Source organism: Geotrypetes seraphini, chromosome 11 (genome assembly GCF_902459505.1).
Source record: "Geotrypetes seraphini chromosome 11, aGeoSer1.1, whole genome shotgun sequence".
NCBI lineage: Eukaryota > Metazoa > Chordata > Amphibia > Gymnophiona > Dermophiidae > Geotrypetes > Geotrypetes seraphini.
Window position 1 is genome coordinate 61,408,368 of NC_047094.1, and position 27,851 is coordinate 61,436,218.

General features: G+C 43.0%; 1 protein-coding gene across 1 annotated transcript in view; it reads right to left on the minus strand.

The window, feature by feature from the left end:
* Positions 1-27,851, minus strand: part of NAA60 (N-alpha-acetyltransferase 60, NatF catalytic subunit) — a 224,393-nt gene that overhangs the window by 56,300 nt on the left and 140,242 nt on the right. Inside the window, 4 exon segments of the mRNA XM_033915110.1 lie at positions 20,982-21,010; positions 21,012-21,050; positions 21,052-21,087; positions 21,090-21,223. Of these exon segments, the coding sequence (XP_033771001.1) occupies positions 20,982-21,010; positions 21,012-21,050; positions 21,052-21,087; positions 21,090-21,223 (238 nt within the window).

Genomic DNA, 27,851 nt, shown 5'->3' on the forward strand with positions numbered 1-27,851 from the left:
GCCCTACTCTAGTTGAGTCAGCAGAGTTGCTGGAACCTCTTGGGCTCCCCCGGTGGTGGCTCGGGGATGAATCACCCAATTCTTCGTCAGATAAATCAGGCTCCCTCTGGTGGTCACAGGACAAATTATCAGTCTCAGGATTTACATGCATCTTCCTGATTCCACCTCGGGTTTTCATTTTTACTTTTTTTCCTGAACTAACAGGGACCCTGGCAGGCATCGTGTCTGCCTGGTCACAATATATGACATCAGTGCAAGCATAATACATACAGATAACAAAGGGATAAAACTCATTTAAAAAATTCATCATTGCTGGGAAACCAAGAGAACATGAGGTGGACGTCATATACCGGGACTTTAGAATGGCAAATGGCTGGAAAACAGGAAGCAGAGAGTGGGCATAAATGGGAAATTCTCAGACTGGGAGAAAGTGACTAGTGGTGTGCCCCAGGGCTCGGTACTTGGGCCGATCCTATTTAATATTTATATCAATGACCTGGAAGACGGAATATCCAGTGAGATCATTAAGTTTGCAGATGACACAAAGCTATGCCGGGAAATCAGATCGCAGGAAGATAGCGAGGAACTCCAGAGCGACTTGTATCAGTTAGAGAAATGGGCAGAGCAATGGCAGATGAAGTTCAACGTGGAGAAATGCAAACTAATGCATTTAGGTAGCAAAAATAAGGAACACGAGTATAGAATGTCAGGCGCAACTCTGGGTAAGAGCGAACAAGAAAAGGACCTGGGTGTACTGATAGATAGGACCCTGAAGCCATCGGCACAATGCGCGGCAGCGGCAAAGAAAGCAAACAGAATGTTAGGCATGATAAAGAAAGGAATCACGAGTAGATCGAAGAAAGTCATAATGCCGCTTTATAGAGCAATGGTCAGACCACACTTGGAATACTGTGTCCAACATTGGTCTCCCAACCTAAAGAAGGATATAAAACTGCTGGAGAGGGTGCAGAGACGAGCAACGAAGCTAATAAGAGGTATGGAGAACTTGGAATATGAGGAACGACTCAAGAAACTGGGACTGTTCCCTCTTGAGAAGAGGAGGCTGCGAGGGGACATGATAGAGACATTCAAAATACTGAAAGACATCGATAAAATAGAACAGAAAAACAAATTATTTACATTGTCCAACGTGACACGGACAAGAGGACATGGTTTGAAGCTAAGGGGGGACAAGTCTAGGACAAATGTCAGGAAGTTCTGCTTCACGCAGCGAGTGGTGGACGCCTGGAATGCTCTTCCAAAGGAGGTTATTAAGGAATCTACTGTGCTAGGATTCAAAGGCAAATTAGATGCACATCTCCTTACGAGAGGCATAGAGGGATATGGGTTATTAAAACTACATCAGGTGTATACCTGACTGTGCGGATCGCCGGACTCGATGGATCATGGGTCTGATCCGGAGATGGCAGTTCTTATGTTCTTATGGTAAAATCAGAAGTAAGGAGAAATAAACAAGTGGACAAGTCTGACATAAATACAAACAATTGGTAGTACTAGCGAGTGAATATATATCTAAAGGAATATACCATAATATAACGTAATAGTGGAGACAGTAAAAGGGAAAGGCAGTAAACAAGCACACCATAAGGAAATGAACAGATGCAAACCTTGGGCTCTAAGGACCTAGGAAATCGAAACAGACAGTCAGAGCAAGCAAACACTAATGCAAAATTTGATCGAAATCCAGAATCCACATACAGACAACAAAAGAGAAAAGGAAACAGCACGGAGTGGGGAAAAGAAAGGAACAAACAGAAGAGGAAAAAGGACAACTGCACACGTGGTGTGCCAGTGCGAACAGCAAAAGGAGAAGCAAGCGGACAAATTAGAAAACAAATATTGAAATCGTATTCAATTTATGAGGCAAGAGAGTTTCAGGATTCAATTTCAATTTGAAATCAATCATCCAAAATTCAATCTTTTTTAAAGATGGTTGCTACAGAATTTGTTAACTCTACTGTCAGACATGTAAACAGAACGACTTTAGTGATATCATCAGCATACATATAGAACCTAAGATTTAAGCTTTGCAAAATGTTACCCAATGAAGCTAGGTAAATATTAAACAGAGTTGGAGATAAAGGTGAGCCTTGAAGAACCCCGCATGAGTTTACCCAAAAAGGGGAAAATTTATCTTCCTTAAACACTTGATACGATCTACTACCCAAAAAACCTCTTAAGATGGCCACTGGCAAAAAATTTGTGCTTAAAATCACTAAAATAACAAACTTCCCAATATTTAAAACTGGTGATTTTAGGATTTTATAGGAGGGGGAAATACCTAGGCACATGCAGAAACTTTTAAAAATGTAATTTTCAGACATCCCCGATCCATCACACAGTAGCTAGAAATGAGAAGATTCACTGACTCATGCTAGAAGTTGTTTCAGCAAAGCTGATCTTCGGGCTGCCAGCCAGATATGATGTGTGACTGTACCCCCACCCCCGAAGAATGTGCTACCAGAAAAGGGGGGAGGGGAAAGTAGTGAAAAATGCAGCCTCTGCTCAAACCCCTGCTAAGCAGATGAAGATGGTATGTGGGGACAGCCCCGAGCTCCAAAATACTTGTTCAGGCTGGCTAACAGGTACCACCAGGGATCTGCCTGTCAGCTTCAGACAGTAGTCTGTTTCTCTACGCAGGCAGAGCTGACACTAAAGGTAAGAAGTGCTGAGCATTGAAAACAACTTCTAACGGCATCCAGCAAGAAAGGATCCAAGATAGCCGTGGACAACAGTCAGTGAGAGAGACACTCTCAGAGAACTGTGTTTTGCATACTGGAGCGCAGCGATGCCGAAAAGGAGAGGAAAAAGCGCTGCTGGAGCCTCGCGGTGCTTGGAGACTCCCTCACAGGCAACGATTGATGATTTTCTGAGGCGCCTTCAACAGGAATCTTTCGCGACTGGGAATCGCCCGCTGGAGCCACGGGTAATGAGTGAAGCCGCCGTGTGTCTCCCTGGGCTGGAATCCACGCTGAGCCCAGACGCTAGGACCCCGCCTCCACAATCGCAGAGTGCCAGCTCTCCACGGGAGGACAGTCTGCCTGAGGTGGTGGACTCTATGTCCCGGGAGGCTATATTGAGTTTGGCACTGGATGAGAGCGTGTCTGCGGGGGATCCATCTGTGGAGCAAGAGGAACAAGGCGTTCAGGAGGGAATCGGAACAGCTGGACAGGATTCAAAGGCTGCAAGTATCTTTACAATTACTAAACACATTAATGTTACCCTGGACTCGCTATGGGATTTAGTTGTGACTCTGGGTCAAACTTTGTCACCCCAAATTAAAGTCCTAGAACAGAAATTCCAGGAACAAAATGAGGATATAAAAACTTTGAAACAGGATAATATTGCAATTAATACAAAAATTGAAAAAACTGAAAATGATTTCTTGGAAGTTAATAAGATTCAGTCCACTATAATCAGAGACAATCTAAATCTGAGAAGGAAGATGGAAATTTTGGAGAATAATAGCAGATCTAATAATCTTAGAATTTTAAATTTTCCCAAAATATCCTCAATCTCAGCTAAAGAAATGTTAAAAAAATATTTTCAGGATATACTTGATGTCTCAGAAGAAATTTTTCCTCCATTTTCAAAAATCTATTATCTTCCAATGGAAAATCAGGAAAGGCAGCAATCCAGGCAACAACAAGATCAGGATCAGGAGCAACAGATGGACTTAACAACTATGCTGGATACTTCATTGAAAGAATTAGTAAGACCAGCTAGACCTCATCCAGTTCCTCGACCTCACCGCTTATAAAATGTCTGCCGAAGACACCCGTTGGGAACACGTCCTGTGGTCAGACCATCTCCTAGGGGCTTTCTGCCTCCCCATCTTCATGTCTCATCTCGGATCCCCACCCCGATCCCCCAATTCTATTACCTTCCGGAAAAAAATTTCGAGCGATCTGTTCTGGACCAAATTCCTCAACCTCCTCCCCTCCATTTCCAAGCTTGCAGACTCTGAAAACAATTGGCACAACTGGATCGCCCTTTCCAAGTCCACCTACCAATCCCTCACCCCCCAAACCACTAAATCCATCACCTATCCCCATAAAGCCCCTTGGTACCTTCCACTCCATAGAGACCTGAAACAAAAATGTCGAGCCTTAGAGCGAAAATGGAAAAAATCCAAATCCTCATCTGACAGACAGGCCTGGAGAGTCAATATCAAACTCTACAACTCAATATTAAAAAAAGCAAGGAAGAACTTCTATGGAGACAAGATCTCCAAATCCAAAAACCAGAATGGCACATTGTTCAACATTTGGCGCTCCCTAACCACTAAAAATGACTCCACCCTTCTTCCCTCATCTCCTTCAGCCGAGGTCCTAGCAAAATTCTTCAATGATAAGATCTCTACCTTAATGCGCTCCTTCCCGCCCGCAATCTCCTACAATTCTCTGGTGCCCCCCGAACCCAACCCCACCCTAGCTGCTCTCAACCCCATCCCTGCTGACAGATCCTGGACTGTCTTTGAGCTCATATCTGATTCTCAGACCCTTAAACTCTGCCTCAAGTTAAAATCATGCAACTGCATCCTGGACCCATTTCCCTCCTACCTATTTGAGAAAATCCCTGCACAGGCCATCACATCTCTTACCAAACTCATAAGTTCTGCCCTATTATCAGGCCTATTCTCCACTGAAATGGGACACATCGCATTGACCCCTTTACTGAAAAAAGCTGACCTAGACCCCTCCATACCATCCAACCTCCGTCCAATAGCAAATATCCCTCTCCTCACCAAACTGCTCGAGTCTATCATATCTACCCAGCTCTCTTCCTACTTAGAAAGATTCTCCATCCTCTTACCTTACCAATATGGCTTCAGACCCAACTTCTGCACTGAATCCCTATTGGCCTCTCTAATCTCTACAACATAGAAACCTACACAAACCTACACGAAGAAGCCACCTTAACCGCCAACACCCTTGCCGACTTCTTCAATACCAAGATCCAAAAAATAAGAACAACTCTACCAGCCAGCCCCAACCCCCTCGAGCTCTTCCCCATCCTCACAGACATGAATCCACCAAACCCAGACCCGGGAGCCAAAGTCGACCTTAGTTGGAAACAATTCGCAGTAACCGATTGGCAAACCTTCAATACTTACTACAACAAGTATACTCACTCCTACTGCCATCTGGACACATGCCCACCAAAAATCATGAGAACGGCCCCCCCCCATTTTAAAGCAAAAATGATGACATGGGTTAATTACCTACTATCCAAAGGTAACTTCCCGTCGGAGCAGGGTCAAATAATGATCACCCCAATTTTAAAAAATGAGAAAGAACCACCAAATTCCCCATCTAATTATAGGCCGATCGCCAGCATCCCCCTATTTACCAAAATAGCGGAAGGGTTGGTAAAAGCGGAACTTTCCGCATACCTTGAAAAATTCAACATTCTAAGTGACAACCAATCAGGATTTCGTGCGGACCACAGCACTGAAACCATCATAGCCTCCCTTCTCGACCACCTCCTCACACTCTTCAGTCAGGGCTCAAGTGCCCTGATCATACAACTCGACCTGAGCAGTGCTTTTGACCTGGTAGACCACACCATTCTCCTGGAATGCCTAGCGCACATAGGCATCTCAGACCAGGTCCTCAATTGGTTTCAAGGGTTCCTACAAAATAGATCATACAAGGTACTCAAGAATAACTCTTTCTCATACTGCTGGGACAACACCTGCGGGGTCCCACAGGGCTCCCCCCTATCCCCCATCCTATTCAACATATACCTAGCCTCACTAGGTAAACTCTTACACAACCTAAATCTCAAATTCTTCATTTATGCAGACGATATCACAATAACCATCCCATTAACCAACTTTTCACAAGAACTACTCGACCACATCTCAAACACTCTCAACCAGATAGAACTCTGGATGCTTTCATTCAGACTGAAATTAAACCCAGACAAAACAAAATTTTTCCTAGCCTCCCCCAAAGATAAAATTAAGGAAACCACAATTCAACTAAAAGGAAAGACCTTCTCCCTTGATCCGACCATAAAAATTCTGGGAGTCACGCTGGACAAAAACTTATCTCTAGATAACCATACCGACCTCATAATTAGGAAAAGCTTCTCGGTACTTTGGAAACTTCGCACCATAAAAAAACACTTCTATGACAATGCATTCCGCCTACTTGTACAATCCTCCATCCTCAGCATCCTCGACTACTGCAATATCATCTACCTTAACGCCACTAAGAAAACTACCAGGAGACTAAAAATAGTCCAAAATACCGCGGTGCGCCTCATCTTTGGCCTAAAGAAATGGGAACATGTCACCCCTTTCTATCACCAACTACACTGGCTACCATTTGAATCTAGAATTCTTTTTAAATTTGCATGCTTCTGCTACAAATCGGTTAACGGCTCCTCCCCAAGTTACATAAACACACACTTTAACCTTTACTGCAGCAACAGGACATCACGGAGAACTCAATTGTTCGCCTTCCCTTCGCCTAAACACTGTCCTCTCAAAAGATTCCTTGATAGAACTTTTGCCTTCCAAGCTGCCAAGTCGAACCCATGGCTAGCACAGATGATACTCGAGGCCCCCACTTACCTATCATTCAGAAAACTACTAAAAACGTACCTTTTCAGCAAACACGACCCTTAATAATCCATTCACCTCACATGACACTTACCCCACCCCTGCCCCCTTCCTCCTTCACCAGTCCCTCCCTCCCCCACTCTCTACCTCCCCTACCTAGCTCGATCAAACCTGCAATTTCTGTAATATTGTTGTAAACCTGCCCTCTTTGCAGACAGTTAAGAATCGCTGTAATTTCAAGGCTGACTGCGGCAAATCACTGTAATTTATCGTAATTCAGCCTGCAATTTGCTGTTAAAAATACTTCTAATTATGCTGTAAATCTGCTTCTAATTTTGTAAACCTACTTCTAATTTTGTTGTAAATCTGCTATTCAATGCAGATCATTTGCTAATTGATGTAAACCGCCTAGAACTCACTGGGTATGGCGGTATATAAGAATAAAGAATAAAGAATAATAATAAGGTTCAGCAACTGCATTCTCGTAACAAGTTTGCTGTCCTTCTACAATTCGACCTCTCCGCAGCTTTTGACGTTGTCCACCACGACATTCTAATTTTCCAACTCTCCGAGATAGGCATTAGCTCCATAGTTCTTGATTGGTTCTCCAAATTCTTGCGCTCCCGCTCTTACATGGTTAACATGAGCGGCACCTCATCCTCCCCCTGGACCCCGACTTGTGGTGTCCCACAAGGCTCACCCCTCTCCCCAATCCTCTTTAACATTTACATGTCCTCCCTGAAACTACTCCAACTATCCCCCCTTGAAACTCTTTACACTTACGCTGATGACATCCTCGTCCTCCTTGAGACCGACTCGAACCTCACTAACCTTTCCACGAACATATCCTCATGCATAAAGAACCTCCAATCCTGGGCATTCACAATGCATATGAAACTAAACGAGTACAAAACAAAACTCCTTTGGCTCGGCCCAAAATTAGACCATCTACCTTCCTCCATCCCATTGTCCTCCGGCCCCCCATTACAGCTCGAGTTCTCAAGCAAAGTTCTGGGTGTCACCTTAGACTCTTCTCTATCCTTCAACGAACATCTCCAATCCCTGGTGAAGAAATGCTTCTTCAGCCTTCACATGCTAAGGAAAGTCAGACCCTATTTTCACCAAAAACACTTCGCAGTCCTAGTACAATCCATCATCCTCTCCAGATTGGATTATTGCAATTCTATCTACCTCAGCCTAACCAAGAAAAGCCTCCACAGACTTCAGCGGATTCAGAACGCCGCAGCTAAGCTTGTTTTCGCGAAAAGCAAATTTGATCACGTCTCACCACTCCTGTCTAAGCTCCATTGGCTCCCAGTAATCCCCAGGATCCACTTCAAATGTGCGTGTCTAGCCTACAAGATCCTACATGGCATCCTTCCTGCCGTTATCCCTCTATCCTGGAACTCCCCAACCCCTACTTCCTCCAGATCCTCCCAAATTTTTAAACTATCCTTCCCTTCCATAAAAGGTATTTCCCATGCAGGCAAACTTGGGTCATCCCTCCCCTTTAGAATCACTGAGATCTGGAATAACCTCACCTCCCCACTCCGAACCTCAAGCTCCCTCCAACTCTTCCGCAAACACCTAAAAACCTGGCTATTCTCAAAACTGTAACACTTCCCCCCTCTTAGGCCTCTCCCCTTCCCCCTTTACACCTAACTCTTTAATCTCTCCACTGTAGTTCCTCTCTCATCCTTCTTCCTGTAAACCGTGCCGAGCTCCGCATTCGTGGAGATGGTGCGGTATATAAACCCAAGGTTTAGTTTAGTTTAGTAGTATTTCTGCCAGATAAAAACTGGATATTAAAACTATTCTTCAAGAACAGACACAAGGAATTTCTAGGTCAAAAAATCCAAATATTTCCGGACGTGACAAAAGAAACTCAGAAGCGAAGAAAACAATTTCTGTTGTTAAAACCAGGAGTAATTGCAATGGGTGCAACTTTTCTTTTACGATATCCATGTAAATGTTTAATAAAATATAAATCTTCTAACTATATATTCTTTGAACCCTCTCAGCTGTCGGGATTTCTAACCATGAAACCATGAGGGGGGAAATGCGATAACAACTGCAATTGAATAAGAGAAAATAATTTTTTCCTGTACTCACTGAAGTTGTCTGCTTTTCTTCAACAGGATATGTTATTTCCTTTCTTTTTATATTGATTCACTCATTTGAATTTTGGATCGCTCTATTATGGGACTTTAAAGATTGATTAAGTTGATAATTTTACTTTAAAAATTTTGTTGTTGTGATATTGGAATCCATATCTTATTCATTTTCTGTACAAGAAGTTTATTTTCTTGTCTAAATTGTTAAAATAATAAACAAAAAAAATAAAATAAAAGAAAACAACTTCTAACACTGAATAAAATAAGAAACACAAGAGAGCAGAACAGAAGGGCTCCTGGTGAAATAGGAGGATCAAAGAAAAAGCCCAGAGTGGATTCCTTCTGCATATGGCTTGCAACCATTTGGACAGAACCCACTCGTACAGAATGACACCTATTGCACTGGAAATTGGATTTCATTATATCCCAAAAGGTATTCCTGAATTTAAATGTAAGCAAATGCCTTAACATACAGAGGACTCCTAAAATATGGCTGTAGTGCTGTTTTGTTCTACCAGTCCCAAAAGGTGATATAAGCAATTAAAGTTTGGACTAGTACAGGCAGTTTTACATATCATTCATGAGTATGCCTCAGCCCCATCACTCCACCGCTGTACTATCTTATGACTGCGTGGAGATTTAAGTGGCACTTCATCACTGGCTGCTCATATTTTTTGTTCATATAATATTTTGTGCATTTTTGTAAAAGAATGTTATCTCTATTGTAGAAATAGTATGAATACTTAGCTTATCAGCCAACGTCTGGGAGTCTAACCCGACATGTTTTGCGCCTGTCGGCGCTGTATCAAGGGTCTCCCTAAACATCATAAAAAGAACAGTTACCATCCAATACTGTGTAGCTGCCCCTCTTAATTCTTCATAATGCTATACAATTAAAGAATATGTGCTTACTGAGAACGCGCTTGTCACCCGACTCATAAAACCCCGGCATATATATACACACTGTCAACTTTCATTCATAATCGTATACCTCCCCCCAGGGTCTGATTGGACAAACCCCTACCCAATCATAGACATTCACTCTATCTCCCCATTCAATCCAAAGGGTGTAACAGTGTCCAATGTAAAAATATATCTCTGCTCGCTTTCATTCAGTTTCTTGTGATCTTTCCCACCATCCCTCCCAATGACTCTGTTAATAACACGCCATCTCATCTCCTCAATTGTGTGGTTGTGTGTTTTCCAATGCTCTACCAGGGGAGCCTGCATAATCCCATTTACAATTCGTGATTTATGCTCTGTAAGCCTAACACGTATAGGTCTCGATGTACGCCCCACATATAGCAGATCGCAGGGGCAAACTATCACTTATACTACATCCTGAGAGGTGCAATCAGTGCTGGTCCTAGAGTATAGGATCAGCTCTCTCCCGGGAACCTGCCAAGAATCACCCTCAATAGTGGAGGAACACCATTGGCATCTGCCACATCTATTGTGTCGCCCCCCTTCCTGTCTAGGTACCACCCCATATTTTTGGAAATTGCACTTCTGGCCCAAAGTGACACCTCTTGAATATGCTATTCTGGGAAAAGGTTGAATACGGTGGATCTGTACAATACACCAATGTTGTTTCATCAGTGTCACCACCTTTCTAGCAGCCCTAGAGTAGGGAAGCACGCATGTCAATGTCTCATTAACCCTATCCTGGGGTGGAATAGCCTCCTGAAGTAAGAGGTCACGTTGGGCAAATCTAGCCCTCAAGTAAGCTTGTCTGATAGCTTTTTCCGGATAACCCCTCTGACTAAAACGCTCCGAAAGGAGAGTAGCTTGATTCTTAAATTCTCCTATAGAGGAGCATACTCGCTGAATGCGAAGAAATTGGGCTATAGGTAAATTGAACCGGAGCTTGAAGGGGTAGAAACTGTCAAAATGGAGGAGCATGTTCCTGGTAATCGGCTTTCTAAATAAGGAGGTGCATATACGTCCTTCTTTAACTGAAATGGCAATGTCTAGAAATTCAATGTAAGTGTTATGACATATCATTGTAAACTTTATATTATCGTCTACTGAGTTCAGGTGGTCAATGAACTAAAGTTGACAGTGTGTATATATATGCCGGGGTTAGACGCCGCGGCCATCTTACTATTAACAGTATTATGAGTCGGGTGACAAGCGCGTTCTCGGTAAGCACATATTCTTTAATTGTATAGCATTATGAAGAATTAAGAGGGGCAGCTACACAGTATTGGATGGTAACTGTTCTTTTTATGATGTTTAGGGAGACCCTTGATACAGCGCCGGCAGGCGCGAAACATGTCGGGTTAGACTCCCAGACGTTGGCTGATAAGCTAAGTATTCATACTATTTCTACAATAGAGATAACATTCTTTTACAAAAATGCACAAAATATTATATGAACAAAAAATATGAGCAGCCAGTGATGAAGTGCCACTTAAATCTCCACACAGTCATAAGATAGTACAGCGGCGGAGTGGTGAAGCTGAGGCATACTCATGAATGATATGTAAAACTGCCTGTACTAGTCCAAACTTTAATTGCTTAACATACAGAGGGGCATTCTCAAAAGAATGTCCAAATCAGAACATCCCAAAAAGACATTCACCTCACCTGAAGTTTTGAACAGTATATACACCTGTGTTTTTGAACAGTATATACAGTGGTGCCTCACACAACGAACTTAATTCGTTCCAGGAGCAAGTTTGTTATGCGAAAAGTTCGTTGTGTGAAACGCGTTTTCCCATAAGAATACATGTAAAACAAAATAATTCGTTCTGCAGCCCTGTTTTCCCATAAGAATACATGTAAAACAAAATAATTCGTTCTGCAGCCCTACATTTCCCTCCCTCCACCTCACCTTATATGCAGAGTTTGCCAGCTTTCTTTTTCACCCAGCCGCACGCTTTCAAAAAGCTGTGCACGCGCAGCTGCTGGAGTTGATCAATGTTCTCCTCTCCTGCAACTTCCGGTTTCGTCAGAGGAGAAGATTGAACAACAGAGCATGCGCGCATGTGCTGCTCTTTGAAAGTGTGTGGCTGGCCGAAAAAGAAAGCCGGAAAACTCGGCATCTAAGGTAAGGTGGAGGGAGATGATGGAACACTGCATTCAGACAGGAGGGTGCTGCTGTTCCCGGCTCACATTAGGAAGCGGCGAGAGTAGTTCCGCCCCCCCCCCCCGGGCCCCTCGGGCGACTTCGTTGTGTGAAACGAAGTTCGTTATAGGGAGCAAGACAAAAAGTTCGTTATGCGCAGCGTTCGCTGTGCGAGGCGTCCGTTATGCGAGGCACCACTGTACATGAGATAGGGATCTGCTGGAAATATCCAGTATGAACATCCATTATACAAAGTGAAACATCCACATGGATATTTGTATAACAGCATTCTTAGAAAATGGCCTCATACATCCATGCAGAACAGACGGTCAGCCTAGTGGTCAGTGTAGCTGACATTAAACCAAGAAAACATAAGAACATAAGATTTGCCGCTGCTGGGTCAGACCAGTGGTCCATTGTGCCCAGCAGTCCACTCACGCGGCAGCCCTTAGGTCAAAGACCAGTGCCCTATTTGAGTCTAGCCTTACCTGGGTATGTTCTGTTCCAGCAGGAACTTATCCAACCTTTTCTTGAATCCCTGAAGGATGCTTTCCCCTATAACAGCCTCCGGAAGAGCGTTCCAGATTTCTACCACTCTCTGGGTGAAGAAGAACTTCCTTACATTTGTACGGAATCTATTCCCTTTTAACTTTAGCTAGTGCCCTCTCATTCTCTTCCTCTTGGAGAGGGTGAACAATTGCTCTCTTTCTCTACTAAGTCAATTCCCTTCAATATCTTGAATGTTTCGATCATGTCCCCTCTCAGTCTCCTCTTTTCAAGGGAGAAGAGGCCCAGTTTCTCTAGCCTGTCATTGTATGGCAACTCCTCCAGTCCCTTAACCATTTTTGTCGCTCTTCTCTGGACCCTTTCAAGTAGTACTATGTCCTTTTTCATATACGGCAACCAGTGTTGAAAACAGTATTCCAGGTGGGGGCGTACCATGGCCCGGTACAACGGTATGATAACCTTTTCAGATCTGTTTGTGATCCCCTTCTTAATCATTCCTAGCATGCTGTTTGCCCTTTTTGCCGCCACCGCCACATATTGCGCAGACGGTTTCATTGACTTGTCTACCAGTACTCCCAAATCTCTTTTCTGGGGGCTCTCTCCGAGTATAGCACCGGACAACTTGTATTTGTGCATATGATTTTTGTTACTGACATGAATCACCTTGCACTTATCCATGTTGAACCTCATTTGCCATTTCATGGCCCATTCCTCGAGTGTGTTTATGTCTCGTTGTAGGTCTTTGCAATCCTTCTGTGTCCTCACTACTCTGAATAACTTTGTATCATCTGCAAATTTAATCACCTCACTCGTCGTGCCAATTTCTAGGTCGTTTATAAATATGTGAAGATCATAGGCCCGAGCACCGAACCCTGCGGCACTCCACTCGTGACGCTTTTCCAGTCCGAGCATTGTCCATTTACCCCCATTCTCCATTTCCTATCCACCAACCAGTTTTTAATCCACGTGAGTATATCACCCTCGATTTCATGGCTCGCAATTTTTTGAAGTAGACGTTCATGCGGGACCTTGTCGAACGCCTTCTGAAAATCTAGATATACGATGTCGACTGGTTCAAATTCCAACACCTTGTTCTTATAATTGTGAGCCTTCCAGAAACAGAAAAATATCTACTGTACCCAATTGTATTTCAATTCAATAGCCTTCAGGATCACATATGTCTTAAATAGTTAGGTATACAAATATATTAGGCAATAGTATGCTACTTTTCTAAGGTTAATATCAGATATCAAAAATATAAGCAACCTTAGATAGTTTAAATTCTATTCCACTTAAGACCTCAGCGATGCAGACTGAGTAGATTTCATTAACAGTGTTATTAGCAACAGCATCTTCATCGGTCTGTTTTATATATGCCGGTAAATCGTGCCAAACGAACCTGATTGAATTTTTTGATTGGGTGACCAGAGAGCTGGATCGAGGACATATGCTAGATGTAATTTACTTGGATTTCAGCAAAGCCTTTGATACAGTTCCTCATTAGGAGGCTGTTGAACAAACTTGAAGGGCTGAAGTTAGGACCAAAGTGGTGAACTGGGGTCAGAAACTGGCTGTTGGACAGACGCCAGAGGGTGGTGGTTAATGGAAGTCGCTCGAAGGAAGGAAATGGTGAGTAGTGGAGTCCCTCAGGGATCAATGCTGGGGCCAATCCTGTTCAATATGTTTATGAGTGACATTGCTGAAGGGGTTAGAAGGAAAAAGTGTGCCTTTTTGCAGATGATACCAAGATTTGTAACAGAGTAGACACGGAAGAGGGAGTGGAAAATATGAAAAAGGATCTGCAAAAGTTAGAGGAATGGTCTAATGCCTGGCAACTAAAATTCAATGCAAAGAAATGCAGAGTAATGCATTTAGGGATTAATAATAGGAAGGAACCGTATATGCTGGGAAGAGAGAAGCTGATATGCACGGACGGGGAGAGGGACCTTGGGGTGATAGTGTCCGAAGATCTAAAGGTGAAAAAACAATGTGACAAGGCAGTGGCTGCTGCCAGAAGGATGCTGGGCTGAATAAAGAGAGGCGTAGTCAGTAGAAGGAAGAAGGTGTTGATGCCCCTGTACAGGTCATTGGTAAGGCCCCACTTAAGAGTATTGTGTTCAATTTTGGAGACCGTATCTGGCGAAGAACGTAAGAAGACTTGAGGAGGTCCAGAGGAGGGCGACGAAAATGATAGGAAGCTTGCGCCAGAAGACGTATGAGGAGAGACTGGAAGCCTGGTACCCTGCTCCCCTCTAGCCCATCTAAGTCCCTGCCTAGGTTTCCTGACTGTGCAGCCTTAATCTCTCAGACTTCATGTTCCCCCTGTTCAAGGCTCTACATGGAAAATTGTAAGTTTCTCCCTGCTTAAGTTCCGCTTGAATACTGTTTTAGACGCTAAATTGTATTCATTGCTAAGACTTGGGCTTAATGCTCAGTTCCCCCTGTGTAGTCTTCCAATCGCTTAATTCTACTTCCAATTAACGTTAAAAAAAACAAACAAACAAAAAAAACCCACCCATTTCTCACCTGCTCTTGTTTTATTAGCCTCTACTAGTTACTGTGCCGTCCTCCTGTTCAATCCATACCTCAGACATTAAACAAGTACCTAGACCTCTCCCTAAACTGACGCTAAGCCTCTCCTCTGCTTTTCACACACACAATCCAAACAAGTCCTGCCTCCCAGCCCCAAAGGCTCCCCAAGAAGCCTCCCTTCTGGCTCCTTCTTTTCCTTCTTTGCTCATCTCTTAAGACTACCCCCTGCTTGAAACCTCCCTCCCCCAATCTACTAGACTCCTCAAATGTCAGTAACTTCTGCCCTGGTCTTTTAATCCCCATGGTGATGCGCACCAGAAGTCACCCTTTCAAAAAAAAAAAAAAAAACCCTGCTAAGTCAACCACGCCTCTTTAAAACCTGTGCCCCCCGCCAATCTTCCCAATCACGCCTCTGACTCTCTCACCCCAGTCCCGACACTTTACTGCAACGCCAGATCCGTTTGCAACAAGATTCAAATTTTGAAGGACCTTCTCGTAGACTTTGACCCTGGATTCCTCTGCATCACGGAGTCCTGGATCACTAAAGACGATCTATTTACACAAAACGAACTATGCCCCCATGGCTACCAAGGCCTCTTCTCACCTGGAATACACCAAAAAGGAGGCGGCATGGCACTCCTCTACAAATCTTTCTTTGATGTCCAGCTCCTCGAAAAGGGTAGCCACTCCTCACTAGAATATATGCTTGCCTCAGTCAACGATGAACTCCATCCACACCCACTGGGTATCTTATTATTATATCGCCCACCCACCCCTTGAAGAAACTCCTCCGAACTCGTCCTCGAGACCATTACTAACGCGTTCCTTAAGTTTCAAAGACTACTGATCATTGGTGATATCAATCTCCACCTTGACGACACCACCAGCAAAGATGCTTCCGAATTTAATAACTTCCTCACCTCTCTAGGCTTCCCCCTCCCTGCATCCTCTCCAACCCATGAAAAAGGTCACACACTAGACTTCATCAGTTTACTTGATCTTACTGCTTACAAAACTTCAACCGACGACACCTGCTGGGATCACGTCCCCTGGTCCGACCACTTCCTAGGAGCTTTCAGTCTCCCCATCTTCATGTCGCACCTTGGGAATTCACCCCATACCTCTAATCCTATTACTCTCCGCAAAAAAATTTCAAGCGATCAGTTCTGAACCAAATTTCTCAACCAATTCTCCTCCATGCCTAAGCCTGTAGATTCAGTAACCAACTGGAACAACTGGATTACCCTCTCTGAGTCCACCTACCACTCTCTCGCCCCACTTTCCACTAAAACCATCTCCTACTCCCGCAAGGCACCCTGGTATCTTCCATTTCACAGAGAACTGAAACAGAAATGTCGATCTCTGGAACGCATCTGGAAAAATCTAAATCTCCTACAGATAAACAGACCTGGAGGGTCAACATTAAGCTCTACAATACTATACTCAAAAAAGCAAGGAAAAACTTCTACGGTGACAAGATCACCAGATCAAACAACCAGAATAGTGCGCTGTTCAACATCTGGCGCTCCTTAACTTTTAAAAACGACTCCTCCATGCTCCCCTCTTCCCCATCAGCCGACGTCCTAGCAAACTTCTTCAACGGTAAGGTCATCACCTTAAGAAGCTCCTTCCCGCCTGCAGTCTCCTTCAACTCTCTGGTGTCCGCCATTCCCAACCCTACCCCAAATATCTCCTACCCTATCCCAGTAAACAGATCCTGGACTGCCTTTGAGCAAGTTTCCAAACAGCAGGTCCTTAAACTCTGCCTGAAACTGAAATCCTGCAAACGTACCTTGGACCCATTTCCATCCTACCTATTTGAGAAAATTCCCGCACAGGCCATCTCATCTCTTACCAAACTTATAAACTCTGCCCTATCATCGGGCCTTTTCTCCCCAGAAATGGGACATATTGCGTTGACCCCCCTACTGAAAAAAGCTGACCTGGATCCCTCCACTCCATTCAACTATCGCCCAATAGCAAATATTCCTCTCCTAACCAAATTGCTAGAGTCTATCGTATCCTCCCAACTCTCTTCCTACCTGGATAGATTCTCTATTCTCCTACCCTATCAATACGGCTTCAGACCCAACTTCAGCACTGAATCACTTTTGGCCTCACTAATCTCTAAGGTTCAACAACTTCATTCTCATAATAAATGTGCTGTTCGCCTTCAATTCGACCTTTCTGCAGCCTTCGACGTCGTCCATCATGACATTCTAATCTTCCAACTCTCCAAGATGGGCATTAGCTCTACAGTCCTTGATTGGTTCTTGAACTTCTTACATTCTCGTTCTTACACCGTCACCAAGAATGGCACCTCATCCTCCCCATGGAAACCGACATGTGGAGTCCCGCAAGGTTCCCCCCTATCTCCTATTCTTTTCAACATTTATATGTCTTCCCTGAAACTCCTCCATCTATCCCCCCTAGAAACACTTTACATCTATGCCAATGACATCCTGGTCCTCCTCGAGACCGACTCAAACCTCACTAATCTCGCAGGGAACATCTCCTCATGCATAACGAACCTCCAATCTTGGGCCCTCACTGTTCAAATGAAACTGAATGAGTCCAAAACGAAACTACTCTGGCTCGGCCCTAAATTAGACCAACTAACCACCTCCATCCCATTGTCCTCAGGCTTCTCACTACAGTTGGAGTTCTGTAGCAAAGTTCTGGGCATCACTATTGATTCTTCACTATCCTTCAACGACCACCTCAACTCCTTGATAAAAAATTGCTTTTTCAGCCTTCACATGCTGAGGAAAGTAAGGTCCTGCGTCCATCAAAAACACTTCGCCGTCCTCGTCCAATCTACCATCCTTTCCAGATTGGACTATTGCAATTCTATCTACTTAAGTCTAACAAAGAAAAGCCTCCATAGACTCCAACTAATCCAGAATACCGCTGCTAAGCTTATCTTCTCAAAAAGTAAATTTGACCATGTCTCACCTCTCCTGTCCAAGCTCCACTGGCTTCCTGTAATCTCCAGGGTCCACTTTAAATTTGCCTGCTTAACCTTCAAGATACTACACGGCATCCTCCCTCCTTTTATTCCATTATCCTGGAATTCCTCAAATCCAAATTCAACTAGATCCGCCCAAAAACTAAAATTATCCTTCCCCTCTTTAAAAGGCATATCCCATGTTGGTAAACTAGGGTCTTCCCTCCTCTTCAGAATCACGGAGCTCTGGAATAATCTTAGCTCCCACTTCGTAACTTGAGCTCCCTTCAACTATTCCGTAAGCATCTGAAAACTTGGCTGTTCTCTAAAATGTAATTTTTCTTTCCCTCTCTGATATACTAAGCCCTCTAACCTCTCTTCATACTTTTTCTATAATTCCATTGGAGTTCCGTTCTTTCCCAATTCCTGTAAATCGTGCCGAGCTCCATGTTGTGGAGATGATGTGGTATATAAACCCAAGGTTTAGTTTAGTTTAGTATACCCTAGAGGAAAGGAGAGACAGGGGAGATATGAATCAGACGTTCAAATACTTGAAGGGTATTAACGTAGAACAAAATCTTTTTCAGAGAAAGGAAAATGGTAAAACCAGAGGACATAATTTGAGGTTGAGGGGTGGTAGATTCAAAGGCAATGTTAGGAAATTCTACTTTACGGAGAGGGTGGTGGATGCCTGGAATGCGCTCCCGAGAGAGGTGGTGGAGAGTAAAACTGTGACTTGAGTTCAAAGAAGCGTGGGATGAACACAAAGGATCTAGAATCAGAAAATAAGATTAAATATTGAACTAAGGCCAGTACTGGGCAGACTTGCACGGTCTGTGTCTGTATATGGCCGTTTGGTGGAGGATGGGCTGGGGAGGGCTTCAATGGCTGGGAGAGTGTAGATGGGCTAGAGTAAGTCTTAACAGAGATTTCGGCAGTTGGAACCCAAGCACAGTACAAGGTAAAGCTTTGGATTCTTACCCAGAAATAGCTAAAAAGAAAAAATTAAAAAATTTAAATTGAATCAGGCTGGGCAGACTGGATGGACCATTCGGGTCTTTATCTGCCGTCATCTACTATGTTACTATGGCATAACTAAGGGGAAATACCTTGATAAAGCCCTTTGGGCGAAACATAGTTTATGTTGGAACGAAGAACCCCTGCTATGCTTCATTACGAAGAGATGAGTACTTGATTTAAACTAAACTATATAGGAATAGAAAAATTATATATATATAAAAAACAGACTGATGAAGATGCTGGTGCTAATAACACTGTGAATGAAATCTACTCACAGTCTGCATCGCTGAGGTTTTAAGTGGAATAGAATTGAAACTATCTAAGGTTGCTTGTATTTTTGTTACATAGTTAGGTACAGTAGGTACTTTTCCGTTTCTGGAAGGCTCAATTACAAAAACAAGGAGTTGATGTGGGATTTGATTTACAGTCCACTGCACTAAACACTACTCTTCAGACCTGCTTTCTGCTCTGTTAAGATTGCCCATAATATAACCTAGTATTCCCTTCCAATTTCACTTTCAGAGGAGAGGAACAGCTATTCAATCAGAATACCTTTCTGTAACCTGTATGTTTCTGAAACAAGTCTAAATAAGGATATTCTTTTTAGACATGGATGTTTCTCCCTCTTTGGTAAATCGCCGTTGGACATCAGATTTCATGCACTCCCCTTTCTACCCAAAATACACACACACTTGCTATATAGGTATACTGCAATGTTGGATATCCTTAAGAACATAAGAACATAAGAAGCGCCATCTCCGGAACAGACCCTAGGTCCATCAAGTCCGGTGATCCGCACATGCGGAGGCCCCGCCAGATGTACCCTAGCATAGTTTTGGTCCCCATATCGCTCCAAGCTTCTCATAAAGAGAAGTGCATCTAGCCTACCCCTACCCATGTCACTTCATGCCACTCATAAGGAGATGTACATCTAACTTACCCTTAAATCCTAGAATGGTGGATTCCGCAATTACCTCTTCTGGGAGAGCATTCCAGGTGTCCACCACTCGTTGTGTGAAGCAGAACTTCCTGATATTTGTTTTGAACTTGTCCCCCCTTAGCTTCAGCCCATGTCCTCTTGTCCGTGCCACATTGGACATTGTAAATAACGTTTTTTTCTGCTCTATCTTGTCGATTCCTTTCAGTATTTTGAATGTCTCGATCATAATTTTGAATGTCTCGATCCTTATTTTGCCTTTGCAAAAATCAGGATTTTAACGTTTCAAGCCGTGCCATTGAGGGGCATTTGATAGGAAGTTTAAGTTTGAGTTTAGACATTTTGGGAAATATGTCCAGAAATCCAGCAGAGAAAAAGGTCAATTCTCCAAAAAAGAAGCGTGGATGTTTTGGTCCTTAGTATATCTATCTTTTTTTGGCTATTCTTGAATATAAATACATTCACATAAAAAAACGCACAAAAGCAAGTTTTTTTCTAGGCAGCCTACATTCTTAGTAAACTGTTCAGACAGCTGAGCATAACAAGAGGGGCTCTTCCAAGTAGTTTAGTAGTGAATTTAACATTAAAAGTTCCAGGTACAGATGTCACTATATCTTGCTTATATTGCATGGTGAGCCCTCTAAAACCCACTCAAAACTTACTGTACCCCTCAACTATGGCCCTTATTCCTGCAGGTGTCATCTTAATGTAGGTACAATAGGCTTATGAGGGCTCACCATGCAATATAAACAAGATATGGTAACATCTGTATCTGGAACTGTTAATGTGAAATTCACTGAAGTAACCTCTGCTGTCTTGGCTCAAATGTGAAGCTGCTTGGGCTGAGAACTTTTCAGCACTCCCTCAGGCTAGAACGTACATTTTAAAAAAAATTATCTTTGGGTTGTGAGAGGAGGTTGGTGACCACCGGGGGAGTAAAGGAGGGCCATGCCTTAATCCCTCCAGTGGTCATCTGGTCAGTTTGGACACCTTTTTAGGATTTAGACGCTTTTAAAACAGGTCTAGCTCCAAGACCTTTTGTTAAAGGTTTGATTATGCCTGATGAGCGTCCAAGTCCTAAGCCTGCCCCAAACACGCCCTCTTAAGATTTGGGCACGCTGGAGACAAAACCACTAGAAAGATGTAGAAAATCTGTTTTGAGAATGCTCACTTGGACATTTTGACTTAGTAAGTACGTCCAAGTGTTGTCTTTTGGATGTCTATCATTTTTTGAAAATGAGCCCCATATTCTCAAAGGATATAAGATTGTCCATGGTGGATGTCCACCATATAATATATAGAACATAGGTAAAGCCATCTTTTAATACTCCTCCTTATAGAGTAATAATATGGAAGATAATGGTGCTGGGCCTGAAGTCCCTGTTTTCATAGAAGTTTATTGCAGTGTTGTTAGTGGTGAGGACAAGGCAAATAAATTGCATTTACAATGAATCCTGGGCAGTAGTTGATATATGGTCCTTCAAACTTTCAAGTAAAAGAGAACCTAGAAACAATAATAAAAAAAGTCAGTATTACCCACTAATCAATGCAGCATATGACAAACCAGTGTGAGACATTTTGGTTATCTTAAATAAAAGGAAACCTAGGGGGTGTCATCTAGAACATTTCGCACAGCACCATTGATACTACTACAGGTATCCACCCTGGGTGTAGATTCCTGTAAGGTGGTATTTTTCCTGTTTTGTGTGTACACACTATAACCATAAAGAATATAGGTACATTGTTTTCTTTGCTATTAAGCATCGCATGATTCATTTGTTCTTGATCAACCATGTGGCTACTTATATACCAGGATTCTAGTGGAGGGATCTAATCTGCGTGTAGAGCCCTAAATGATTCCCTCCCACATTTTTTCCTTGGTCAAAATTTAAAAAACAAAACAAAAAAAATACAACATACCACTATTTGGGTTACAACCTTTCAAGTGGATTGCTGCCTTCTTGACTGTCAGGATCAACCGGGTTTGTCAATAAAGGACATCTACTACTGTACCATGAATGACCCATCCAGTGCTTTGGAGGATATTCACACAATAATAATAATAATTTATTCTTTTATACCAACAGACCATGAATGGTTCTAGGCAGTTCACAACAGATAAGGCTGAACATCCAGCGAATATACAGTTAAGGCTGATAAGGCTTTGGAATATTTTTCTTTGCAAGTCCTTTTCCTAATGTCAAATGGATAATGTCCAGATCAACTTTTACTCCATCTCCTTTTTTTAATTCTAAAGAACTTGGAGGCTTGGGAGTAGAATTAGGGGAGGAGGTGGTCGCTGCACATCCTTTTTAAGATGATTTTATGCTATTTCTTTGGTTTTCTCTGCTGTCACTGCAGTCTAACTTTATAATTCTAGACCTGCTCCAAGACTGCATTCTGCATAGGTTCACACTCATATCTTCGTGTTCTAATATCACTCTCTATACAGAGAAGATGGGCATGGCCCCAGCGCAATGATCACATGCAAGTTCATAAAGCATTCCATAGTAAAATCTTTTAGGTATCGTTCCAATACTGAAGCTAAGCCGTACCTTGGCCAAAAAATCTTTTTTCTACTCCTCTGTATATATTGCTGTCCTTCCAGATCATTACTGTTTCTAACTGTTTTACTTCTGTGGAGTATACTGGGCACACATCTGAATACATTAAGTGCTCACATGTGCCAACTCTATGACTGGTCCTGGTTCAACTCCTACTTCATGCTCTCTTACCGGTCCCAAGCCTGTTCCTATTGACAATTTAGATTTATCTATTTATGTCAGTGTCATCCCTCCCTTTCCATTCTTCTCCATGCCTCATGAGGAACAACAGAGCCTCTTCCAGGTTAAGGCAGACCGGTGAGCTTAACCTCTGTTCCGGGGAAGATGGTCGAATCAATGATCAGGGAAGGTATCAATGAGCATATAGAAAAAAATAATCTGATGAGATCAAGCCAACATGGTTTTCTGTAAAGGCCGATCATGCCAAACAAATCTACTGCATTTCTTTGAGGGGATAAGTAAGACAATTGGACCAAGGTGACCCAGTAGACATTATATATCTAGATTTCCAAAAAGCCTTCGACAAGGTGCCCCATGAACGCTTACTGAAGAAACTGTGGAGTCACGGGGTGGAAGGGAACGTGTACAGATGGATCAAAAATTGGGCTGGCGGACAGGAAACAGAGGGTAGGAGTACTCTGACTGGATAGGGGTCACAAGTGGTAGTTCCGCAAGGGTCAGTGCTGGGACCATTGCTGTTCAATATATTTATTAATGATCTAGAAACGGGGACAAAGTGCGAAGTTATCAAGTTCGCGGATGACACAAACTCTCCAGCAGGGCCAGAACTGTTTGAGGAATGCAAAGAACTGCAGAGCGACCTGAACAAACTGAGGTGAGTGGGCAAAAAAATGGCAGATGAGCTTCATGTGGAGAAATGTAAGGTATTGCACATAGGGAAGGGGAACTCCAATGTACAGCTATACGATGGGAGGGAGGGTACTCGGGGGAAGCAGCCAAGAAAAAGATCTGGGGGTATTGGTGGATAACACAATGAAGCAGGCGGCACAATGTGCAGCGGCCTCAAAAAAAAGCGAACAGAAATGTGGGGCATTATCAAAAAAAGGTATCACTACCAGAACAAAAGAAGTTATCCTGCCACTGTATCGAGCAATGGTGCGCCCACATCTGGAATACTGCGTCCAATACTGGTCGCCATACCTCAAGAAAAGACATGGCAATACTCGAGAGGGTCCAGAGGAGTGGCAACGAGGATGATAAAAGGTATGGAGAACCTTTCATATGCCGAACGGTTGGACAGGCTTGGGGCTCTTTACCCTGGAAGAAGCGGAGACTGAGAGGGACATGATAGAAACTTATAAAATCATGAATAGGCATAGAGAATGGTGGAGAGGGAAAGATTCTTTAGACTAGCAAGGGACAACAAAACAGAGGTCATTCAGAAAAACTGAGAGGAGACAGATTCATAACGAATGCAAGGAGGTTCTTCTTCACTCAGAGGGTGGTGGACACCTGGAACGCGGCTTCCCGGAGAGGTGATAGGACAGAGTACAATTCTGGGGTTCAAAAAGGGACTGGATGATTTCCTGGAAGCAAAGGGAATAACAGGGTACAGATAGAGGTTTACCTTACAGGACATTGAGCGAATAGGGTATGGATATTTTAGGTTAGGTAGGGAACACTTTCAGGTCATGGACCAGGGGGGGACCGCCCGCGGGAGCGGACTGCCGGGCACGATGGACCCCCTGGTCTGACCCGCAGAGGCAACGCTTATGTTCTTATGTTCTTAATATATAGACTCTATCCTTCAGCTGCATAATTTGAAATGCCCTGGTGGTGACTACATTATCTAAAATACAAGATCTATTTCTATCCTGTGAGATTGTTTTGTAACTCGCTGCAACATTTTAAAAATATATTAGTGATTGGAAGGAGTGCATAAGTGGCATTGTGAGACTCAAAAGGTGAAGGGAAGGAATATGTAGAAGCTGATAAAGAAAAGGCCAAATTGCTTAACAAATACTTCTGCTCTGTGCTCATGGCTGAAGCGCTGGGAGCAGGATCATAGAAGACAAAAGTGAATAGGATGGAGACGTAATAGACCTGATCGATTTTCAGAGGGTTGTGTTTGTGAATAAAGGTAGACAAATTGATGGGGCCGAAAGGTGTACTGTACATCTGAGGGTGCTGAAAGAACTTAGGGAAGTCGGTAGCTCCACTGACTGAACCTTTTCAATGAGTCTCTAGAGTTGGGAGTGGTAACGGAGGACTGGAGAAGGGCGGAATGGTCCCCTCCACAAAAGAGGAAGAAGTAGGGAATATACAGCAGTAAATCTGACTTCTGTGGTAAGCAAATTAATGGAAACACTTTTTAAAACAGATGAATGGTGAAGTTTCTGGAATCTTGTGGATTACAGGACTGGAGGCAACATGGATTCACTAGAGGTTAGGTCCTGTGTCAGACAAATCTGATCAATTTCTTGACTGGGTGAACACAGAATTGGATAGAGGATGTGCGTTAGATGTGGTGTACTTAGATTTTATCAAAGCCTTGACAAGTGTTCCACACAGACGTCTCATAAATAAACTGATGGGAGGAGGAAGTGACGTCAACCTAGGGAATGGCTGCTTAGATAGCGTAGACCTCCTCGGGGCTTTGGTTTATTGCTCCAGAGCACAACTGCCTTCACTAGTCAGGGTTTTCTGTGATGTGAAGTCATGGTGACACGGAAATGCCTTGACAAATATAAATTGGTGGAGAGGTCGAAGCCAAATCAAGTTCGGAGGTGCCGGGAGAGTCAGTGGAGACAAGAAAGATAGCGGCAGGGCGGTCCACTCCCTTGGAGTCGGAGGACGAAGGCAATCCACGACCAGCGTTAGATGATGGAGAGGGGACCCAGAAATCTATGCAAGTGAGGCTCCAAGAGTAAAAAGCAGAGAAGGTTGGGTGTGTGTGGACGTTATGGCAGCCCCTTGCAGAACTTTGTTCCAAGGTCAGTGAATGGGGGGCCCGCATTTCGCAACTTCAGAAGACCACGTGGTGACTCCATCTCCACCTCGGTGATCAGGCATTAATAAGAAACTATGGCTCAACTTTCGGACTCAATTACAAGATCTTCAGAATCAGGTGGAGGACCTGGAAAATTGAATCCAGACGCTGTAAATTTACATTTCAAGGGTGTTCCTGAAGTGGTAGACATATCGTGACTGCAAGGTGGTGGTGCGTGAGTTTTGTGAGCACTTGTTGCGGGCTGATGGTGCGGAAGCGTCAGACATTTTGATTTTACACTGGGCACACCGCAGTTTGGGGCCGCGGAAAATTTCATGGCGACACCAGAAAGTATGTCTTCACAGAAAGAGTAGTTGATCATTGGAACAAGCTTCCCAGTGCAGGTGATCGAGGCAGACAGCGTGCCAGACTTTAAGAATAAATGGGATACCCATGTGGGATCCCTACGAGGGTTCAAGATAAGGAAAATGAATCATTAGGGCATAGGCAGGGAGTAGGGTAAGCAGAGTGGGCAAACTTGATGGGCTGTAGCCCCTTTTCTGTCCATCATCTTCTATGTTTCTATGTTTCTAATTTAGTTTGTTTAATTGATATTTGTTGTAGTTATAGAATCTTGTGGCTCACATATTTCACTATTTAGTACAAGATGAGTTAAAACAATGAGTAATTAGTATTTTATATGGAGATATTAATGAAATATAAAAATATATTTATGTATGTGTAGTAAATATTTTATGAATTGATTGAAAGTATCTTGGTTTAGATTAATTGAGTTTACTAAATCATGAGTTTAAATATTTATGATGTGGTTACAAAATGTTTTTGATTAAACATTTTATTAATAAGCAATTTAGTAATTCTCATTATGAAGGCATTTTCAAATTAATTTATTTATGGAGGTCTTTTTATCCGTTATCCATTTGATGTTTTTTGTTGCTAGTGTGAATTATGTCTTATTAATTCAATTTAGTAAATATGCAATTGAATGTATTAATTCAGGATGTTCAAATTAATTTAGGTATGGAGAGGGTTTATGAATATATGTATATTTTTTAGATTTATGTGTTTAATGGTATGTTAACAATCATAGATTAATTTATGAGCTAAAATGCAGTTTTAGGGTAATTATGTAATAATAAAAATTCTTGCATTTTATATTGTGCAGTGCTCCCTGTTGGAACCCTTGAGAAAGCCTGTCTAGGCAAAACGGGTCCCGTCGGGCATACAATTGGTTGGGGTAAGCAATTTTATACTGCAATAAAGGATAAGTATACAATGATGGATCAGTTGGTTGATTATGAATTATAAAGAAGAAGCCATATTATAGACTAAGCAAATTTTGCCTTTTTTTCAAATTTTGGTGATTTAACCCTAACAAGTGAGGGAATTTTTGCACTGTGGAGTTTTCCAATTTACCTCACTTTCTGTCTTCAACATTTTTCGCTTTAGTGAACAAGAATGATCCTCAGTTGGCCTTCCAATGCAAATTTGGCATGAACCTATTGTATCAGAGCTTGATGAGTTCATCTATGGTGATTTCTTACAAAATCAAGGTAACATAGTAGATGATGGCAGATAAAGACCCGAATGATCCATCCAGTCTGCCCAACCTGATTCAATTTAAATTTTTTCTTTTTAGCTATTTCTTGGCAAGACTCCAAAGCTCTACCCAATACTGTGTTTGGGTTCCAACTGCCAAAATCTCCATTAAAACCTATTCCAGCCTATCTAAACCCTCCCAGCCATTGAAGCCCTCTCCAGCCCATCCTCCCCCAAACAGCCATATACAGACACAGACTGTGCAAGTCTACCCAGTACTGGCCTTAGTTCAATATTTAATATTATTTTTTGATTCTAGATCCTCTGTGTTCATCCCATGCTTCTTTGAACTCAGTCACTGTTTTCCTCTCCACCACCTCTCTCGGAAGCGCATTCCAGGCATCCATCACTCTCTCCGTAAAGTAGAATTTCCTAACATTGCTTTTGAATCTACCACCCCTCAACCTCAAATTATGTCCTCTGGTTTTACCATTTTCCTTTCTCTGGAAAAGATTTTGTTCTACGTTAATACCCTTCAAGTATTTAAACGTCTGAATCCTATCTCCCCTGTCCCTCCTTTCCTCTAGGGTATACATATTCAGGGCTTCCAGTCTCTCCTCATATGTCTTCTGGACACAAGCCTCCTATCATTTTTGTCGCCCTCCTCTGGACTGCTTCTAGTCTTCTTACGTTCTTCGCCAGATACGGTCTCCAAAACTGAACACAATACTTCAAGTGGGGCTTCACCAATGACCTGTACAGGGGCATCAACACCTTCTTCCTTCTACTGGCAACGCCTCTCTTTATACAGCCCAGCATCCTTCTGGCAGCAGCCACCGCCTTGTCACACTGTTTTTTCGCCTTTAGATCTTCGGACACTATCACCCCAAGGTCCTTCTCCCCATTTGTGCCATATAGCACAGTTACTTACTGTAACAGGTGTTATCCAGGGACAGCAGGCAGATATTCTCAACATGTGGGTGATGTCACCGACGGAGCCCCCTAGCGGACGGTGCCCCGGCAAGGAGAGTCTAGCCTGAGCGTAACAGAAAGAGATA